This window comes from Anabrus simplex, chromosome 2, assembly GCF_040414725.1.
Source record: "Anabrus simplex isolate iqAnaSimp1 chromosome 2, ASM4041472v1, whole genome shotgun sequence".
In the NCBI taxonomy this organism is placed as follows: domain Eukaryota; kingdom Metazoa; phylum Arthropoda; class Insecta; order Orthoptera; family Tettigoniidae; genus Anabrus; species Anabrus simplex.
Genome location: NC_090266.1, coordinates 746,355,264 through 746,375,820, shown reverse-complemented (window position 1 = coordinate 746,375,820; position 20,557 = coordinate 746,355,264). Strand labels below are relative to the sequence as shown.

The 20,557-nt window shown below is 42.0% G+C and overlaps 1 protein-coding gene across 1 annotated transcript in view; it reads right to left on the bottom strand.

Moving 5' to 3' along the window:
* LOC136863675 (tumor protein p63-regulated gene 1-like protein) overlaps positions 1–20,088 on the bottom strand; it is a 167,893-nt gene extending 147,805 nt beyond the window's left edge. Inside the window, exon 1 of the mRNA XM_067140037.2 lies at positions 19,803–20,088. Within this exon, the coding sequence (XP_066996138.1) occupies positions 19,803–20,088 (286 nt within the window). The remainder of the gene's footprint in view (positions 1–19,802) is intronic.
* Positions 20,089–20,557: the final 469 nt, after the last annotated feature.

Genomic DNA, 20,557 nt, shown 5'->3' with positions numbered 1-20,557 from the left:
GACTGAAACAGCAACCAGCAAAAGCATGAAAAAAAAACTGAAGTATGACTTGGAGGAATTACATATGTTAAGAAAAAACCGGAACCAATGACACAAAAATTAAGATGTTTGAAAAACATCGTAATCAAGCATTGGCTATACTACATTTACTGCCTTTAATTATTCATCCAGAATTAAAAACACAGAATATGTTTTACATACATTTGAGCGTTAATATGCATTTCAATTTGCCCAGGGAAAATATGCGAGAACTTCATTTCTATCAGTACTTGTGAAATATCAAGCAAAATCTCAACCCTTCATTCCAACGATCACCACTGATGAAGTGGTACAAGTTGTATCTGCTTTGCAGTGGTGGAAATCTCATGAAAATATCACTGGCAAGTTTGTAACAGACAAATTTATGAAACTCTTAACTGCTAGAGCATCATCTGCTGGTGTATAATGCGTGTTTTCTATGTTTGGTGTTGTTCATTCAAAGTTAAGAAACAGACATGGAATAGACAAGGCTACCATGCTTATTTTTTTTTATAAGCACTTAAATACGGAAGCTATAACTGTGACTGAAAATGAAGAAATAGTTTAGAAATGGGCTTAGTCTAAAAAAAGTTTCCAGTCTGTATATTTTATTTAAAAGAATACGTCATGAGACAAAAAAACTGGTTGGAGAATATGTTTTTTCACAAGTTGCTTTATGTCGCACTGACACAAATAGGCCTAATGGCGATGATGGAACAGGAAAGGGTTAGGAGTGGGAAGGAAGCAGCCATGGCCTTAATTAAGGTACAGACCCAGCATTTGCCTGGTGTGAAAAGGGGGAAACCTCGGAAAACCATCTTTAGGGTTGCCGACAGTGGGGTTCGAACCCACTATCTCCCGAATATTGGCTACTGACTGCACTCAAGCGACTGCAGCTACCGAGCTTGGTGAAAAATATGTTTTAATTATCACACCCCAAATCAAAGTATTGTAAAAACACATAATTTAGGTTGATCATTATTCATCTTAGGTACTTAATAAACAGTGAAGCATCACCAATCTGAAAATAATATCAAATGATATCATGATGATGCTTGTTGTTTAAAGGGGTCTAACATCGAGGTCATCAGTTCCTAATGGTATGACATGAAGCAAAATGTAATTTTAATTAAAATTTTAAAACTTATCCATTGACTACAATTTTTAGCCAACAGCCGTAGCCCTGCTGAAACACCGGATCCCGGGAGATCTCTGAAGTTAAGCAACATTGGGCGTGGTCAGGAGTTGGATGGGTTGCCACGCACTGTTAGTGGGGGGGGGGGGGTAAGGGAATGGAGGAGCGGAAAGGAACTGGCCACCCTACCGCACGTAAACTCCGGCTCAGGAACACCTCTGCGGAGGTTCGGACCTTCCTTCGGGCAGAATAACCCTCACCTACCTACAATTTTTTAAAACAAAAATGAAGAGTGAATACGAATTTAAAATAATTAGTGGTTCGAAGTTGCAATGCCATATTTCCTTATAAAATTATATAAAAATAGATTGAAATAGGATTTGCTTTTGAAGCAACATCATATATGGTATATCATTCAAATTAAAAGTTAAAATAACACATTAAAATACACAAAGACTAACTAAAACAGACTCAGTGGAATAAAACATAGTCAACACTAATATAAAAATTCAAAATGAAAAGAAAATATACTTGTATACACAATAAAACAGGCCACTATCCCACATAAAATGGATGACGAAGTCTGGTCTGACTGTTTGTTATCTCATAGAATGAGGGAGATGGTATTCGAAAGTTTTAGACTTTAAGGCAGATCAGCCGCACACCGTAAGGATATGTACCACAGTAAGGTGACCACCGCAAGTACACACGGGGTGTGTTGCTAAACCATGGATGATCCAAAGAAGACATAATACCACTGCTTCTCGAAGAGAAACCCAAAGGGAAGTTTTCCATACTGTAACGTGTTGGCGGGTTAAATAAGTAAATAAGTACAGCACCTGGTAGCAACCTATTTCTAAGATTTATTAACTAAGCACTACCACTACAGATTTACACACACACAGAGACGATAGCCGAGCTTACAAGTTACACAAGTACACTTACACACTTCCGGTTCGCGCGCTCTTTCTCTTTAGTTTCTCTTGGGTTCCATCTACGACACACACACACATAGTCATCGATTATTTACAGTACACTCTCTCAGCCACTCAGTCAAACTCGTTAGCGCTGTCACGGTTCACAGCCTACACGCCAGCCTCGCAGGTCGGGATAGTATCCGCTGTTCACTCAACCCGTTGAACTCCGCAGTCTTCACACGTCGTCTCCTAGTGTTCCCTTCTTCGCCGCTCCAGAACACTCCAGGTTCTCCTCTAGCAGCCAGCCTCAAAGGACACACACACACGACATCAGGAAAACAGGAACGAGTCCTCGGTTCCACAGGCAGATACTTCATCAGGCTGCACACTCCCAGGCCATCACTGACTGCGCTCCAGCGAACTCAATCTCGCTCTCACTCACTCACTAACTCACTCTCACTCTCCAATTCTCACTGACTAACTCTGTAGGCAACTAACTGCTCTTTTATACCTGCGCCAGCCCTTCTGGAATAGTCCGGATGCTCGATGGATTGAGGGACCTCGCGAAATAGAAGACTCCAGATTAGTCTTCCAGTCGTCTCCGTAGTTCGCTGCGGCACGACCGCAGATAGAATTGAGAAGGGCCGGCCCAGCGCTTGAGTGTTGCTCGAAGATTGGCGCGCTTGAGCGTAAGGGGGGTGGGGCGATGGGTGACGCCCCCGGCGCGTAGCGAGTTAGCATGGCGGACCCTACAACCATTACAATACCTTCATAGTTCCCTTAATTGTTCTAAGCTTATTTGGAAGGGGGGTAGCCTGCCACATAATCAAATATCTCAGCTGAGAACAAATATCATTGGCTGGAACCCTGTAAGGCAATGGGGGCAATGTGAGCGCCTCCTTGGCAGCACTATCATCTAACTTGTTATCCTCTACACCCATGCGGCTTGGGAGAAACAAGAACATGATTCGGGTGCTAGCTCTCCAACACAAGGCCAGCAAGTCCTGGATCCGCTGCACCAGAGGCTACCAAGGGAATGATATATCAATAGATTGTAACGAGCTCAAGGTACACAACAGAAAATGCCGGCGTTCACTGGACAGTGCCTACCGCAGAGCTTCAAGGATAGCATAGAGCTCTGCTGTGTACACAATACAGGTTACAGTAGAGGAAAAAGAAACCTCTTATTATCGACAATGAACGCACAGCCTACTTTCGCATTTGACCTCAAACCATCCGTGTAAACAATTACTAAATCTGGATACCATTCAACAAACGACAAGAAAAGCCTCTGATAAATGGAGGGGTCCGTGTTTTCTTTTGGGCCGGTATGAAGATACATGATTATTTCAGGACGTTGTATTAACCATGGAGCTATCTTACTTGGTCATCTGTCAAGACAGGGAACTGAAGGTACATCAAACAATCAGTGACCGCTATCTAAGCGTATACCAACTGACTGCATCGCTCAAGGATAAGCAGCGTACAGCCAGTGGTTTACTTTGTGGAATATGCAGGGATAGCATGGGTGAAGTGGCATCTGCTGCAAATTTGCAGCATACATTAATAATACTTTTTGGCGCCTCAGGTGTAAAGACAGCATACCAGATTCAGTGAGCAGACTAGCAATGGGGCTTGTTCGGAATGCTCCCGCTGCCAACATAACTATATTGTGGTGGATGCTATTAAAATTCACAAGGACAATTTGCCTTGCTAATCCATATGCTGCACTGCCGTAATCTATAAAATTGTAGGAACACTGTTCACCCTACCCCCAAAGTACTGCCACTAAGAAACTAAGAAAGTTTCCTTCCACATTTGACTTCTAACTGACGCACGTGTGGCTCCCATGATAATTTACTATCGAAAAGGAGCCCAAGAAATCGGTAAGGCTCAGCTACTGGAAGAGCAACACCCTTGAAATAAAGCTCAGGATGGGGTGAAGAGTGTGCTTCCGGCAGAAGTGAATAACACAGGTCTTTGCAGCTGAAAACCAAAAGCCACGTTCTAAGGTTCACTGTTCTACTCTCCTGATAGCTGGCTGTAAATGCCGTTCTGCAACTGCCATACTATAATAAAATGCTATAATGCAGAGCAAAACCGTCTACATATAGCAATGGTATTACTACTGAACCAGCAGCAGCGATAATACCGTTTATGGCAATCACAACAGAGTGACGCTCAGAACTGGTCCCTGTGGGACTCCATTTTCCTGAATATAATATTGCAATATGCCCTCCCAACTCAGACAAGGAATAGAGGAAGGGACAAAAAATTTGCAATAAAAACTGACAAGTTACCTTAGAAATTCCACCGGTGCAGACTGAAAGGATGCCATATCACAATGTGGTGGCATAGGCCTTTTCTAAATCAAAGAAAACAGCCACTAAACGCTGTTTTTGGAGAAAAGCGTCCTGCATAGAATTCTCCAGGCATAAAAAGGGGTCAGTGGTGGAGTGAGCAGCTCGAAAATCACATTGGCACTCGGAAAAAGTCCTCTTTTCTCCAAACACCACACAAGTCGGCGATTCACCATCCTCTCAAATAGTTTACAAAGACAGTGAGACAAACAGGACTGTAACTTCCAGCATTCTTGGGATCTTTCTCAGAATTTAGGAGAGGATTTTTTTTTTTTTTTTTTTTGCTATTTGCTTTACGTTGCACCTACACAGATATGACTTATGGCGACGATGGGATAGTAAAGGCCTAGGAATGGGAAGGAAGCAGCCAAGGCCTTAATTAAGGTACAGCCCCAGGATTTGCCTGGTGTGAAAATGGGAAACCACGGAAAACCATCTTCAGGACTGCCGACAGTGGGGTTCGAACCCACTACCTCCCGATTACTGGATAATGCATGTGATAAATATCATTCTTGATCCGTATTGATGATATTTGATTGGAATAATAACAATAAGTTAATTTATTGATTTCACCACCTAATCAATACATCTTATTGTATTATCGCACTGAAGCGACAGAGAGGAATTACTATTCCCTCATGCCACTGTGACAGAAACTCACCCACTACCCAGATTCGGTAGAATACCCCAAGAAGATATAAGACACTATCCTCATTGAGGTGCTTCAACGTCTGGTTATGGACATTATCTGATCCAGTAGCCATGTACTTAAACTCCGTAAAGTGCATGTTATAATCCTCTGAAGCCTGAGTGGCAAAATTCAGATGATGGCGTTCTCTCTCCCGCTTCAAAGCCAGGAAATCACAATGGTAATTCCTGGAAACAGACACATCTGCGAAATGACTTGCAAGATGATTAGCAACCGAGAGTGGATCAGTCACAATACTGTCTGCAATGGAAATTCTCTGCCCTGAGGATGGTCCTCGTACTCACAAAATGCGTTGAAGATTAGTCCACACTTGAGATGACGGTGTATGTAACTCATACATGACACATCTTTCCCATGAAGCTTTTTTACTCTGTCGAATAAGAACTTGCGCTTCAGCACGATGTTCCTTAAATGATACCATGTTGGTCATAGTGGGCTACCTACGAGAGCATTTATGAGTGCAACATCATTCTTTTAAGCTGCTGCTACTTCTTCATTCCACCAAGGAATGATTTTTCATTGAACAAGTCCCAGAAACGGACGGAATAGACTCCTCATCAGTAGCAAGACTCACTTGTGTGATATAAGTTATATCATTGTCTACGCTCCGGCTATTTGCGTCGTTATAGACAGCTATACCCTATCTCAAATAACATGGGAGATAAAGTAAATACGAAAAATAAGTGGTAAATGCGGTGGTACTGTCTATCTTTTGTTAAGGTGGTAAAAATACTTTACACATGTTAAGTAAAGTTATTTCCGCGTAAAGGTTATGTATGTCATCTAAATCCGTTTATCTTCACTTTTCACTTTTTAAAAACTGTTTAGTTTCAATTTATAATTGATACTCATGCAGTGAAGAGCCTTTTCAGAGGGGTGATGTGTCAACAGCAGAACAGCCATTGCAGTATCCACTGACGGTTCATTTACCGAACATACAACCCATGTGCTTTCTGTTTAATGCTGTGTTCCAGGTGTTATTGGCACGCTAGTGACTTAGCATATTATTAAGAGTTTCTTTTGTGCTAATATTTAGTAATACGTAGGTGGTTTGAAAAGTTCTCGGAATGTACTAGAATTAAGTATCTTACCTCGGTGGAACTGCTTTTATTTTTCAACACAGCCTCCCTGTAGACTAATGCATTTGGTCCAGTGATGTTCCAATGCTTTGATCCCATCTTGAAAATGAGATTCCTCCAGGCCTGCAAAATACCTCTCCAATTCGGCTGTCAGTTCTTCCCTTGTAGAAAATCTCCGTCCACCGAGGAAAATTTTCAGCTTGGGGAATAGATGAAAGTCTGATGGTCCCAAATCAGGTGAATAAGGTGGATGTGGCAACAATTCGTACCCCAGTTCATGAAGTTTTGCCATGGCAATAACATTTGTGTGCGGCGGAGCACTGTCCTGATGAAAGATGACCTTTTTCCTTGCCAAACCAGGCCTTGTTTCGCGTATCTTTTCCTGTAGTTGGTCTAGGAGGTTTGCATAGTATTGCCCCGTAATTGTTTGGCCAGTAGGAAGATAATCTATCAGCAGAATGCCTTTTGCATCCCAGAAAACTGAGGCCATGACCTTTCCAGCCGAACGCACTGCCTTTGCTTTCTTTGGTGGTGGTGAATCAGCATGTTTCAACTACTATGACTGCTGTTTTGTCTCTGGGGTATAGTAGTGGACCCAAGTTTCATCTGTAGTCACAAACCGGCGCAAAAAATCTTGTTGGTTGCACTGAAAACGGGCCAGACTTTGTTCGGACATTTCCAATCTGGTGCGTTTATTGTCCAATGTCAAGAGCCATGGCACCCATCTTGTGGATAATTTTTTCATACCCAATTCTTCGGCTAAAATATAATATACCCGTTCAGAAGACATCCCTACAGCTTCAGCAATCTCCCGCACTTTCAGTCGACGATCCTCCATGACCATTTTACTCACTTTTGCGATAAATTGTAGGGTCGTAACACTTTTTGGCCGTCCACTACGTGGATCATCATCCAAGCTCTCCCGACCAAATTTAAACTCGCTGGTAAACTTGGCAACAGTTGAAAATGAAGGAGCACAGTCCCCCAGTGTGTTCTGAAAGTCAGCATGAATTTCCTTTGCTTTCATACCTTTCTTTACGAAAAAATTAATCACTGCTCGAATCTCAGTTTTTTCCATTGTCACAAATCACTACGCGGGAACAACAACATAGAGTCATCACTACCACACTCCTGCAGCTACAGCACTGACGCGCCACGCGTTCACTCACAAAGGATGTGTGATTATTGCGTGGAAACCTTGTTGCTCTAGCACTGACATCTAGCGGTGATTCCAAGATCTTTTCAAACTGTCCTCATATATATCATTATTAATTAAGTTGGTAGTCAGTCTTTGCCTTGGTGTTTAGGATTTAGTTAACTGTTTTAATTTATGTTTACATAACCTTTGTTAAAGTTCCATGTGGAGTGAAGATGAGTGAGCCTGGCCCTTCTCATGTAAAGCATAAGAAGGGAAAAGCATTGAGAAGAGGAGAAAAAAAGTGTGTTCTCAATTGTGGAGAAAGGGAGATATAATTAAGTTTCTGGACAAGAAGGGAATCCCTTACGAACCAAACAGTGTCAAGTTGGAACTTCTTAATGTCATCCCACAGCATGTTAAGGAGTCCTGTGGCGAGCATCGAGTAGATGATATCGCACTGCAATCAGGAAGGAAAGTTTTAAGGTTACCTCTGTACAATTGTTCTTTAAATCCAATTGCAAGTGTGTGGAGCCAAGTGAAGGGCCATGTGGCTAGGAACAACAAAACTTTCACCCTTGCGGAAGTAAAAAAACTGCTCCTGGAAGGGAGTGAGCTATTGACACCTCAACGTTGGGAAAGAGTGTAAAACACGTAATCGAAACGGAAGAAAACCGAATGTAGGATATAGACCAGTTAGTAGACGATGCCATTGAACGGATAGTGATAAATGTGAACGACTCCGACAAGGATGACGACAACGATATGGTGGGGAGTGAGTAACGTATCTTTCTTCCGCAGACGACATTAGTGAGTACATTAACCTTCAGAAATGTACCGAATATCATCTTGATTCATTCTGGTGATTGTATAAATGTTGTATTCTTCTTAAAACATGTTAGTTACAGATTATTTAAACTAGTTATCACTCTCACATTTTCTGATGTTTTTATGCGACTAGTACTGCAATGCGCATATGGCCAGACTTGTTATTCTTATCTCGCAGGTAATCTGAGATAAGGTTTTTTATTTATAGTGATGTGAACTTTGCCCAATTAACATGTTTAAGAATCCATTGGGGAGGAGCTTTGATGGATTTCTGTTTCAACAAAGTAAGAACAATGGGGAAATGGTCACTGTCAGAGAGATCATCGTGTACATCCAACCGAAACAGGGGAATGAGGTCACGGCTGAAATATCAATGCACGAAAAGGTACTGCGCTGTGCTGAAATGGGTTGGTTCCCCTGAATTTAAAATGCATAGATCCAGCTCTCCTATTAACTGTTCCAAATCCCTCCCTCTGAGGCAAGGCATTTCAGAGCCCCATAATAGGTGAATGACATTAAAATCACCTAATAAGAGGAACGGAGGTAGGAACTGATCTATAAGATCAATTACGTCATTTATATTACTGTTACTACGACAGGCAGCGGAACACATACCACTACTGCCTCCAGCTGGGTTCTTAGAGGAAATGCTTCAAGTATCATAACGAACGAAAATACCAATGTTACTAGAAGCCCAGTTAGCGTAATATTGTTGTGGTGTGTATAGTATAAAATTTCTCAAGACATATGATGACCTGATCTGAGATTTGTTTCTTGAATACAGACTATACTTGCCACAAACTAACTAATTAGCCAGCGCAGCTCAGTAAAATGCCTATCACAACCATTACAATTCCACTGTAACAGTGCCATAGTGTCCGACTCGTTGACTGAACGGTCAGCGTACTGGCCTTCGGTTCAGAGGGTCCCAGGTTCGATTCCCGGCCGGGTCGGGGATTTTAACCTTAATTGGTTAATTCGTACGGCACGGGGGCTGGGTGTATGTGTTGTCTTCATCATCATTTCATCCTCATCATGACGTGCAGGTCGCCTACGGGAGTCAAATAGAAAGACCTGCACCTGGCGAGTCGAACCCGTCCTGGGATATCCCGGCACTAAAAGCCATACGACATTTCATTTCAGTGCCATAGTGTGGACTAAAAAAAAAAAAAAATGTGTTAGGTTATACGCAGCAAGACACTTTTAGACCTAAACAGAAACATGGATGTGGATGTAGATAAGTGCTCACCATCCGTCCTCTCATCAGCGGACGAGGTGACTAACACCGAGATCTCCTTTGACACTTTTGGGCAGCAGGATTTCTTCCTACGAGGGGAGTGCCTAGGTTTTGAAGCAGGCGTACCTGCTGGAGCTGAAATGTATGCTCCAGATGGAGGGCATAATACACCTTTCGCAGAAGGAGTGGGGGAGCACCCTGTAAGAGCATCCCCCTTCTCAGCTTTCTCTTTTTGTTCAGACAGGCTGGGAGGTGAATTCCCAGCCCTAGTCAATGATGCTGCCTCCGCCAGCTTAGGTGTGGCATTCGCCGACCACTTGGAAGACTCCCAGCCGGCACAGGCTTCTTTGTGCTCGAAGGCTGGGTAGTCCCCACCTTCGAGCTTTGCTCACAGGAACAACAGCAGTCTTCGGCGCAGCAATCTTCGCAAGTATTGCTGAAGTAAACGACAAACCATGTAAACTCTGTGCTATCATGCTACAGTCTAGTGTTATCACAGGTGTTTTTGTGGAATTACACACCTGGCATGCTTCCTGGCAGGAGAGACCATCCAGGGTCTTGATATGGAACTTCTTCTCACTGGGATAGACTGGACAGCTTCTATCTCAAGGACAATGAAGGCCAGGAAGGTCAGTGCACCTGTAAGGAGGTGTGCACTCTTCCATGCCATGAGCTCTTCTTCCACATGTACTAAGATGATTCAAACGAGATACCAAAAGCCTAAACCTTTCGCACTGATAGCACCATGGCAGGCGGAATATATGGCCTCACATCTTAACGATAAATTGTTACCTTAATATTTTCTGACAATACCAACAATCAGAAGGAGACAATGAACACAAGTGTGGCAACGTCTTTGCCGATGACTTTGCTCGTAATGCGCTGGACGTGTAGCATGCCATGGTGCTTTGTATCTTCCATCAACTGATCACCAGTGTTCAAGATGAGATCACGGTAGAAGATAAACTCCACGAACCAGATTCAAGGTTTTGTGCTCTTCCACTCTGACAGGGATTTCGCCAACTTGAGCAGCTGATCAGCTTGAAGTGCAGAGCGAGTCTTGAGCAGCAAACTACCACTGCGCATTTTCTTAAGGTCTTCCAGTGTGCCGTAGTCACCTTCTATGTGTCTACTAAAAAAATAGACTTCACCAGCTTGAAGTCAATCTCATCGGTTCTGGTAACAACCAGGAAGCTAGGGAAGCTGGATCTCATAGTAACTCACTCAGCGCCAAGCACGTCAATCGATGATTTAAAACTAGGGTGTAGGCAGTGCCAAACACGTAGATTGACGTTTAGGTGCATATGTTCAAATAGTCGATTGTAGCTCCCACAGATGTCACCCAAATGCAGTCTAACTTTCACAGATTCAAAATGAAGGATCAATGCATCGATCGATAAACATGCGAACCACATTCCTTAATAAAGTAACTTCCTGTTGACATCCAAACATGTGCTATCTTCACTTGTTGAGTACAGTGTGTTTGTTCTCAGTTAGTGTCATTGAGCTCTTGTAAAATGGCCTGTAAATCCTACAAAAGTGCATATTACTTGCAGGAAAGCAATATACGGGGGTATGTTAGAAGAAATATGTGCTGATTGTGAGTCGGAAAATCATTTAGTGCCTTGTATGGAAGAAGGTGATAGCAATATACCTGATGAAGTCGCAAGTGTTGAACCTGATAAGGTAGGTCCAGCAATAGTTCACGATTCATTTTTGGAGGATACATCTGGTGTTGATTCAGATGACTTGTCAGACAACGATTAGCCTGGACACATGCCTAATTATTCGAAGAACGCAGGTATGAGTAAATTACCTATTGATGAATCTTGCATGCCATACTTCATGTTGTTTTTCACACTGGCATATCTGTCATTTCTCGTAACTTTTTTTTTTTTTTTTTGCTAGGGGCTTTACGTCGCACCGACACAGATAGGTCTTATGGCGACGTGGGATAGGAAAGGCCTAGGAGTTGGAAGGAAGCGGCCGTGGCCTTAATTAAGGTACAGCCCCAGCATTTGCCTGGTGTGAAAATGGGAAACCACGGAAAACCATCTTCAGGGCTGCCGATAGTGGGATTCGAACCTACTATCTCCCGGATGCAAGCTCACAGCCGCGCGCCTCTACGCGCACGGCCAACTCGCCCGGTGTAACAGAAACTAACCAATACTCGGAACAATTTTTGAGCACAGTACCAAGACCATACACTAAATACTGCACGTATGATAATTGGAGGCCTGTTACTCTGTATGAGATGAGAATTCTTTTAGGACTCTGGATGATGGTATCATAAAAAAACCTAAGGTAGAAATGTATTGAGAAACTAACATGTTTGTTACTCCCATATTCATGAAGTTATGCCTAGAAATCGCTTTCAGCTCATTTTAAACAAGGGCCGATGACCTCGATGTTAGGACCCTTTAAACAAGCATCATCATTTTAAACATTACTGAAACTATCTTGAAATTTTCATGCTACAGTATTATGTTTGCTACTTTTCTTTATATGCACTTTTATTTGTAACTACGTCAAACCAGATCACCTCCCTTAGAAATGTCTGGCACATGGCATTTAACACTTCCGGAGGTTCACTCAGCCTACACCAAAAATGAGTACCAGGTTAATTCCTGGGGGCAAAGGCGGCCGGGCGTAAAGCTAACCACTCTACCCCATCAAGTGCCGAGGTTACAGATAGTGTAACCTTTACCTTCCATCCCTCCAAAGGCCTTCATGGCCTGTATGGAAATGACTTTGCTTTTACAGGCCATTTAAATCACCTCAGAATGCCTGGCAGTGAATGTGTTAACACAATGCACCTGTTCTCACAGGGTTGACCTCCTGAGGGAATCAAATGTTACAGACTTGGGTGGTGGACCACCCTGGGCAGACTTGAGACGTTTCGAAGCCATGCCCGAAATCATCCACCCTGAATGCCAACCAATCCAATCAGGAGCCTGTGTAGCCAAACCAAGCAGCCACCTGGTCGTAGCAGGTATTGCCCGGTGTCTGATGTTGGACAATGACTAATACTGACTGAGGCAATGAGCACTAGGACTCCCTTCCTCAAATCACCCACAATAGCATGTACCCCATAGCGTGTACAGAGTGGTAAGTATATATCTAAAAAATAAAGGACAATTAATAATATGTCCTCCTGAATTCAGCTGTGCGGTGACCTAAGTTGTTAGGTGGATACTACTGCCGAGTACATGGCGCTTCCACCCAATTGGATTTTTGGTATACCGTTGGGCTTTCGAGCACAACTACACACGTAAGAGGCCCTTCCCCAAGCAGCATGCACATCAAAATTTTGATTTGGTCTACAACTAACCCTAAAGAAAAAATGTAATAAATAAAGAGGGGACCGATGGCCACATGACCCTTTTAGTCGCCTTCTATGACACACAGGGATTACCTGTGGATGTATTCGCTATTTGCTTTACGTTGCACCGACACAGATAGGTCTTATGGCGACGATGGGATAGGAAAGGCCTAGGAATTGGAAGGAAGCGGCCGTGGCTTTAATTAAGGTACAGCCCCGGCATTTGCCTGGTGTGAAAATAGGAAACCACGGAAAACCATCTTCAGGGCTGCCGACAGTGGGGCTCGAACCCACTATCTCCCGATTACTGGATACTGGCCGCACTTAAGCAACTGCAGCTATCGAGCTCGGTATGTGGATGTATTCAGCCCCTCTCATCCACAGGGGGTACAACACATGGTCCCAAAGCCACAACCCATTTCTGCGCATAGGTCACTCCTTTCAGTCGCCTCTTACGACACGCAGGGGATATCGTACATGCATTCTTTGTCTGCCATTGATTCTTAATAAATTCATTATTTTTTTTACTCTCTGGCTTCAAAACTTTCCTGGAAAAATACACAGCGCAGATTATACCAGGCCGATCAACATTAAGGAAAAGAGACCTATGCACCATTGATCTATGAAGAAACTCTGGGAAAAATAAGGAAATCTATGCAAGACTGATATGAGTATCACTTGAGGACAGGACAGACAGCACATGGAGAATGTTGTCATTGGTTTAATGAATGGTCAGCTTTGTAAACCTGTTCTTTTAACATGCAAAGCCTTGGATACATGTAACAAGAGCATAGCTAAAATGTTCAATGATACTATGGCAATTCTATGGCCAAATGGTATTAGATATGAAAATATGCTCATGTTTCTAAGTGATGCAACTCTATATATGGCAAAGCTGGTGAAAGTAGTATATGCCAAGAAGATTCACTTCACTTACACAGCCACGCCCTTCATCGGTGTGTAGAACTTGTCTGAGCTAGATACTCTAAAGTGGACCTTTCAATATCCTCAATAAAGAAAGTGTTTTTGAGGGATCCTAGCAGGATTCACATTCTGAGAGACAAGTAAACTTATATGCCACTGCCACCCTAACCAATAACTCGATACGGGGAACATGGTAAGAGTCAGTAGGATACTTTGAAGTTTACATTGAAGCCATCAATAAATAAGTGTTTTAGACTCTGAAGGCGCTACTTCAATTGGATCAATATAGTCGGTTGCTGGTGACAGAACAGTGAAAAATATCACAGTTTACATCCAAGCAAACTTCTCATGCATCACAACAGCATTAAAAGTTCTCCAAAACCACGAAACCACTCTAACCAAAAGCCTTGTCATTGTGAGGGGAGCCATTGCATATCTCAAATCCTGCAGTGGAAAGGATGGAGCGAAGTTGCAAAAGTGAATACAGTGCTAGCTAACAATCCAGGATATAGTGACATGTTTAACATTAAGAATTTCATTCTTCGGGTTCTGTATTGAATCAAGATTCACAATAAAGAATGAAAAAGATAAAATCCACCTTTTCAATACCGGTACTATATATTACGTGAAAATTTTTCATTTCTGTTAAATCATCACGTTTATGAACTTTTGGTACCGGTTTCGACAAAACTATATGTCATTATCAGCCTAGGACAAATTATACAAAGACAATAAAATACATTGATCATGACTCTTAGAGTAGTATTACAGTAGTAATTTAAGTTATAAACGTGATAAAACTAAAATAATATTTACACAGGCCTATATAAGCTGATAGTCATTAATATAATAGTGGTCGTTTTTTATAAGGTGTACACCTTAGTACTTATAATTAAAAAGAATGACCTGTTAAAAGAAAATTCAGTTTTTATACTATATATTTGTAGTAAAATATAATTATCAGCTTTTGAATTATCGTGTTTTTGAACAGTCTGGTTCATTTTTAGGGAGGCTTTTTTTTTTTTTTTTTTTTTTTTTTTTTTTTGCTAGGAGCTTTACGTCGCACCGACACAGATAGGTCTTATGGCGACGATGGGGTAGGAAAGGCCTGGGAGTTGGAAGGAAGCGGCCGTGGCCTTAATTAAGGTACAGCCCCAGCATTTGCCTGGTGTGAAAATGGGAAACCACGGAAAACCATCTTCAGGGCTGCCGATAGTGGGATTCGAACCTACTATCTCCCGGATGCAAGCTCACAGCCGCGCGCCTCTACGCGCACGGCCAACTCGCCCGGTAGGGAGGCTTTTTTTTTTGCTAGGGGCTTTATGTCGCACCGACACAGATAGGTCTTATGGCGACGATGGGATAGGAAAGGCCTAGGAGTTGGAAGGAAGCGGCCGTGGCCTTATTTCAGGGACAGCCCCAGCATTTGCCTGGTGTGAAAATGGGAAACCACGGAAAACCATTTTCAGGGCTGCCGATAGTGGGATTCGAACCTACTATCTCCCGGATGCAAGCTCACAGCCGCGCGCCTCTACGCGCACGGCCAACTCGCCCGGTAGGGAGGCTTTATAGCCATGTTTAACATGCTAAAAGAAGTAAACAAACACTTAGTTATAAGTTGTTCCACTTGAGTATATACACAATAGAATGTAAAGGTGTACACCTTATAAAAAACCACCACTATTATATTAATGACTATCAGCTTATATAGGCCTCTGTAAATATTATTTTAGTTTTATCACTTTTTTTACTTAAATACTACTGTGATACTACTCTAAGAGTCATGATCAATGTATTTTATTGTCTTTGTATAATCTGTCCTAGGCTGATGATGACATAGGCTATAGTTTTGTCGAAACCGGTACCGAAAGTTCATAAACGTGATGATTTAACAGAAATGTAAAATTTTCACGTAATATATAGTATTGAAAAGGTGGATCTTATCTTTTTCTTTCTTTATTGTGTATAGTGACATGTACAAAATCAGTGCAACTTTAAGTGGTGAATCGAGAGTAGAACTAGATACGGATTTATCTCCTGAAGATGTTGCAAGATTTTGAATCGTCCCTATAATTTCTTGTGACGTTGAGCGGAGTTTCAGTGAGTACAAAGCAATTTTAATAGACAATAAACGCAGTTTCACTTACAAAAAAATTTTAAAAATTTCTTATCCACTGATTCGCAAATAGGCAATTCTCATTAAAAGATTAAGATGTGAGCACCCCCTCCCCCACATCACCGCAAAGAAATTGTAGCAAACAGCTTCAAAGAAAATCCCAATTCTATAAGTACAAAGGTTAAACTTTTGTTTTGTGACTTTCCTTTAAACTGTTGTGTGGCATGTACTATCTGTGTCTAACGAGAAGTCGCAGCAGCTTGTAGGTACGGCGCAAGTAACAGATACCACACTAAGCTACAAACATTAGTCATGATAAACAGTGCGAGCTCTCTGAAAGAGATGCGTGGTCATTATTGAACTGTTCATTATGCAGTACTTGCAGTAAATGTGTAACTAAAGAGCAATTGCACTACCAATTTGAAACTTCACAACAGCACTTAAGTTCACAAGAATCACCATGGACAGAACCGATGTTCATGGTCAGGCCTTGAGACTGGCGCATGCGCAGCAGCCATGCTTACCCTCCGCACCCCTTACTACGCATGTGTGTGATTTCTCATCAGACGACCATAGTATGTAGTCCATACTTTGAAAACTTTCAGCCCATATTTTACTCTGTATTTTGAGGATCTTTAACCCATATGCATGGTACAATTCAAAAGTAATTTGTATGAGACATATTTGACTGACACGCCTGCTTTCCAGCAAGTAGAAACACAACAAAGTGAACTAGTCATTAAGATGACAGGCGACTGTCCGCTGGTGTAGATACTGGTGTTGAATGTCGTAAGTATTCCTGTTATGAATCAATTCATGAGATGCTAGCTCGTAAGTATTTTGTAGAGTTGTACACCCATATGAACTATGTATTTGACAGACATTTTAATTTGTATAATACATGTATATTTTACCATAATGCCAAAGAAGAAGGAATATTCTGTTGATTTACGACATACTGTCTTAAATGCATTTAATGGGAGGAAAAACGCAATCCTAAGATGCAAAGGGTTTTAGTATATTGCAGCAGTTAATACCTGGCATCACCATCAGAAGAAACGAGAGACTGTAGAAAAATAAGCACCGATGTGGACGGCCTCGGAACACCGCACCAAAAGAAGACAGAATCAACCTTAGGCTGCATGTGGCAGATCCTAAACGGTCAGCTCAGGCAATAAGGAATGAGTTAGAAGAAAACATATTTTGACAGTGAAACTTCACCTAGCAGCTGCAGATCAATATGGCAGGCAACCTTCTCGAAAAACACTGATTAGTACAAAGATTAGGAAGTCCAGACTTAAGTTTGCAAAGAAGTATGCATCTTGAAGACCTGATGACTGGTCCAAAGTATCATGAAGCACTGAGAGCAGGTTCTGTTTGTTCTCTCCTGATGGTATGCAGTACGTTCGACGATCGATCAACAAAATGGATGAATAAAGTACCAAGTCAACCACTATAAAACAAGGTGGGGTTGTTTTTCACGTAGTGCTGTCGGTCCTCTAGTTGAGGTTAAAGGGACCATGGACTGATTCAGGTACACCAGGATTCTGGAAGAGCAAAGTATTTGACGTGCAGCATGATAGAATGTGGAAGCTTTCTGTATTCTGTTGCTAATCTCTTGATGTATGGTATTGTCCGAGGACAGAACATTACCTAAGTACTGGAAGGTGTCTACCATATTCACCTCATCTCCAATTCTAAGATAAACAGCTGGAGAGTTTCTACTGATCACCAAGCCAACTGTCTTGATTTTGCTTATTTTAAGACCTAAGGTTGTAAAAGTTTCATTTCAAAGATCTAGCCTAGCTTATATTTCTGCTTCTGTGTCACCTCATATCATTACATAATCAGCAAAAACCAGGGCATTAGTTGCTGGATCGTTTCTTTTAACTGCTTTTAAAACTTCATCCATTATGATTATGAAGAGTGATGAAGACAACTTCTTTGCTGGACTCCACTTTTCATTTCGAACCAACCTGACCTTTCATCCTGGACCTGGACACAACACTCGGTTTTATTATATAATCGTAGCACTCGTGCTATGATGTCATCGGGCAATTTCTTATGTTTCAAACATTCCCATATACGCCTGTGTGGTACATGGTCATATGCTTTCTCAATATCCAGAAAAACAGATACCTTTCTTCCAATACTCCTTATAGAGCATTCCAGTAGCAAAAATAAGGTCTACAGTTGATCTATGAGGTCTAAATACATGCTGTTTCTCCTCAAATGTAGGTTCAACATATTTTCTAATCCTGCTCTTAAGGATGGTTTTGTAGATTTTTTTTTTTTTTTTTTTTACTAGTGCCTTTACGTCGGACCGACACAGGTAAGTCTCATGGCGATGAAGGGATGGGAAAGGCCTAGGAGTAGGAAGGAAGCGGCTGTGGCCTTAATTAAGGAACAGCCCCAGCATTTGCCTGGTGTAAAAATGGGAAACCACTGAAAGCCATTTCCAGGGCTGCCGACAGTGGGGTTCAAACCCACTATCTCCCAGGTGCAAGCTCACAGCCGCGATCCCCTAACCGCACGACCAACTCGCCCAGTCTGTATATGTATTTTAGGAGAGAAATCCATACTGTTAAATTTGCCAACTCTCAAACTGCTACAGTACTATTGCAATATAAAGTGTACTGCACTCTTATGAGCCTGTGCTCAGCTTCCTTGGTAAATAAATAATAATAATAATAATAATTTTGAAAAAAAGGACTATCACAATCAGCTAAGTGGATGTACGATTACTTTAAGGAAGACCTCATTAGAACATCATCTTCAACAAGAATTATCATTAGTCCAGCCTGGGGGCCACACACATGTAACGACTGTCGTTTGTTTCCTCGCTCGCGGCCTACTCGGAAAGGATGTTCTCTAGCAGAGCTCAGTGCTGCCAACCTCTGTACTTAAGAACTATGCTTGCTTCGATGACTGGTGATGGTGATTATTAGATTCTTGGCATGGACAAGACGATTGGTCTGGATGGTTAGGGTTCTTGCCATGGACAAGACCATTGGTCTGGATGGTTAGGATTCTTGCCGTGGACAAGACCATTGGTCTGCACAGTTAGAAGCCGCGAAGCGGCCCTAGGCCCCCCTGGTTTTGTGAGAAAACACGACTGGTCTGGACGGAAGACAATCGGTCTGGACGGTTAGGATTCTTGCCGTGGACAAGACCATTGGTCTGGACGGTTAGAATCCTTGTCGTAGACAAGACCATTGGTCTGGACAGTTAGAAGCCGCCAAGCGGCCTTAGGCCCCTAGTTTCGTGAGGAAACACTATTGGTCTTGCGCTTTTACTGTGCTGCGGTTGGTAAAGCATTATGATGAAGTTTCTTCAAGGGAAGGAGATCACGTGCCACTTTACATTGGCCAGTAGGAATACAACAAGCTACTTGAGAAACGAATATGGCGTGTAATAATCTTCATTAGGTTATAAAGGTAAATGTACTTCTTCGGGCAGGATTGTGGGTTCGTAGACATCGCAATGAACACATCTCTCCTCTCAAATGTTCTCCAAGTAAGACTGCATTAATTTCCACTTAATTATAACATTACAAATAGGCCTATAGTGGCCCCCGGACTGGATTAATACCCAAGAATTTAAAAGGCTATCATAGTTCTACATTTCTATCAACATTTTGGAAGTGCATAACCATAAATCCCTTGTAGCTTCACACGGATGAACGGTGAGAATCGGCATGAAGATGACTTGCTAAATTCAGGGGAATAAATTAGCATGTCCACACTTCCAAGTTCATTCCTCACCAATACACAAACACGGACATAACTTACATATTATCTTACTGGTAAACATTTACTGTACTTACTCGGTTAACTCTAAATAATTCTAACAGAATAGCTCAAGGCAGCTACAAACGAAGCCTAAAGAAAAAAATTCAAAAAGTAATCCTGTAGAAAGTATAACACAAACGTAAATGACATATGCGAACAACTCGAACAAATATACCATTTTATACCACTAAATACATAATGTAAAAGAGATAGTCATTCTATCTCAGTTACCTCTCGCACGGGATGGAGACACGGGAGACACAATGTCATCACCACCGGAAACTACCGGCGCAAGAGTTTCTTCATCAGAATAATTTTTGACAGTAGGCGACAGCGGTAACACAGCACATTCCGGCGAAACCAGTAACTTAGCCGAACATTCACATTCGTCATCCAAACTACTAGGAGTTCTACTACCTTCTGCACGAATATAAAGCTTTGATCCTTGAAAATCAACCGCTGGACCTTCTTCCAACAAAGATTCGGCATTCACATCGTAATCTTTGGCAAAAGCCATATTAATACGAAATGAATCGCACAATTCAACACAACAACAAAACAAACGCCGGCGCTCCACTTACACTAACAAAGCACAAACGATAAACAAATACCGATTTAACAAACGTCAAATCAGGTGCACCACAACGTCCAAAAAGACATCCATAGAGAAAAATATAACACGAAAGCACCGCCGTCTCGATCCTCCTATACTGCCTGCTCTGTGCGAGCCTTTTATTGCGACTACGCAGAGACAAAATTTCTCCACTAGATGGCAGCCATAGACGTACAATGTTCTACACTTATTCTGAAGACGACAGCCTACAACACACTATGCGGTATGGTCATGTATTCACTGAAGCTCGTAAATTACATCACTAATATTAAATATCGGCAATATTACCTGTTTGAAGTCGCATTTGTCCTCCTCATGCACAATTTAAAGATATTCTTGGACGAAGGCTTGGAGCGTTCCGATACCATACTTT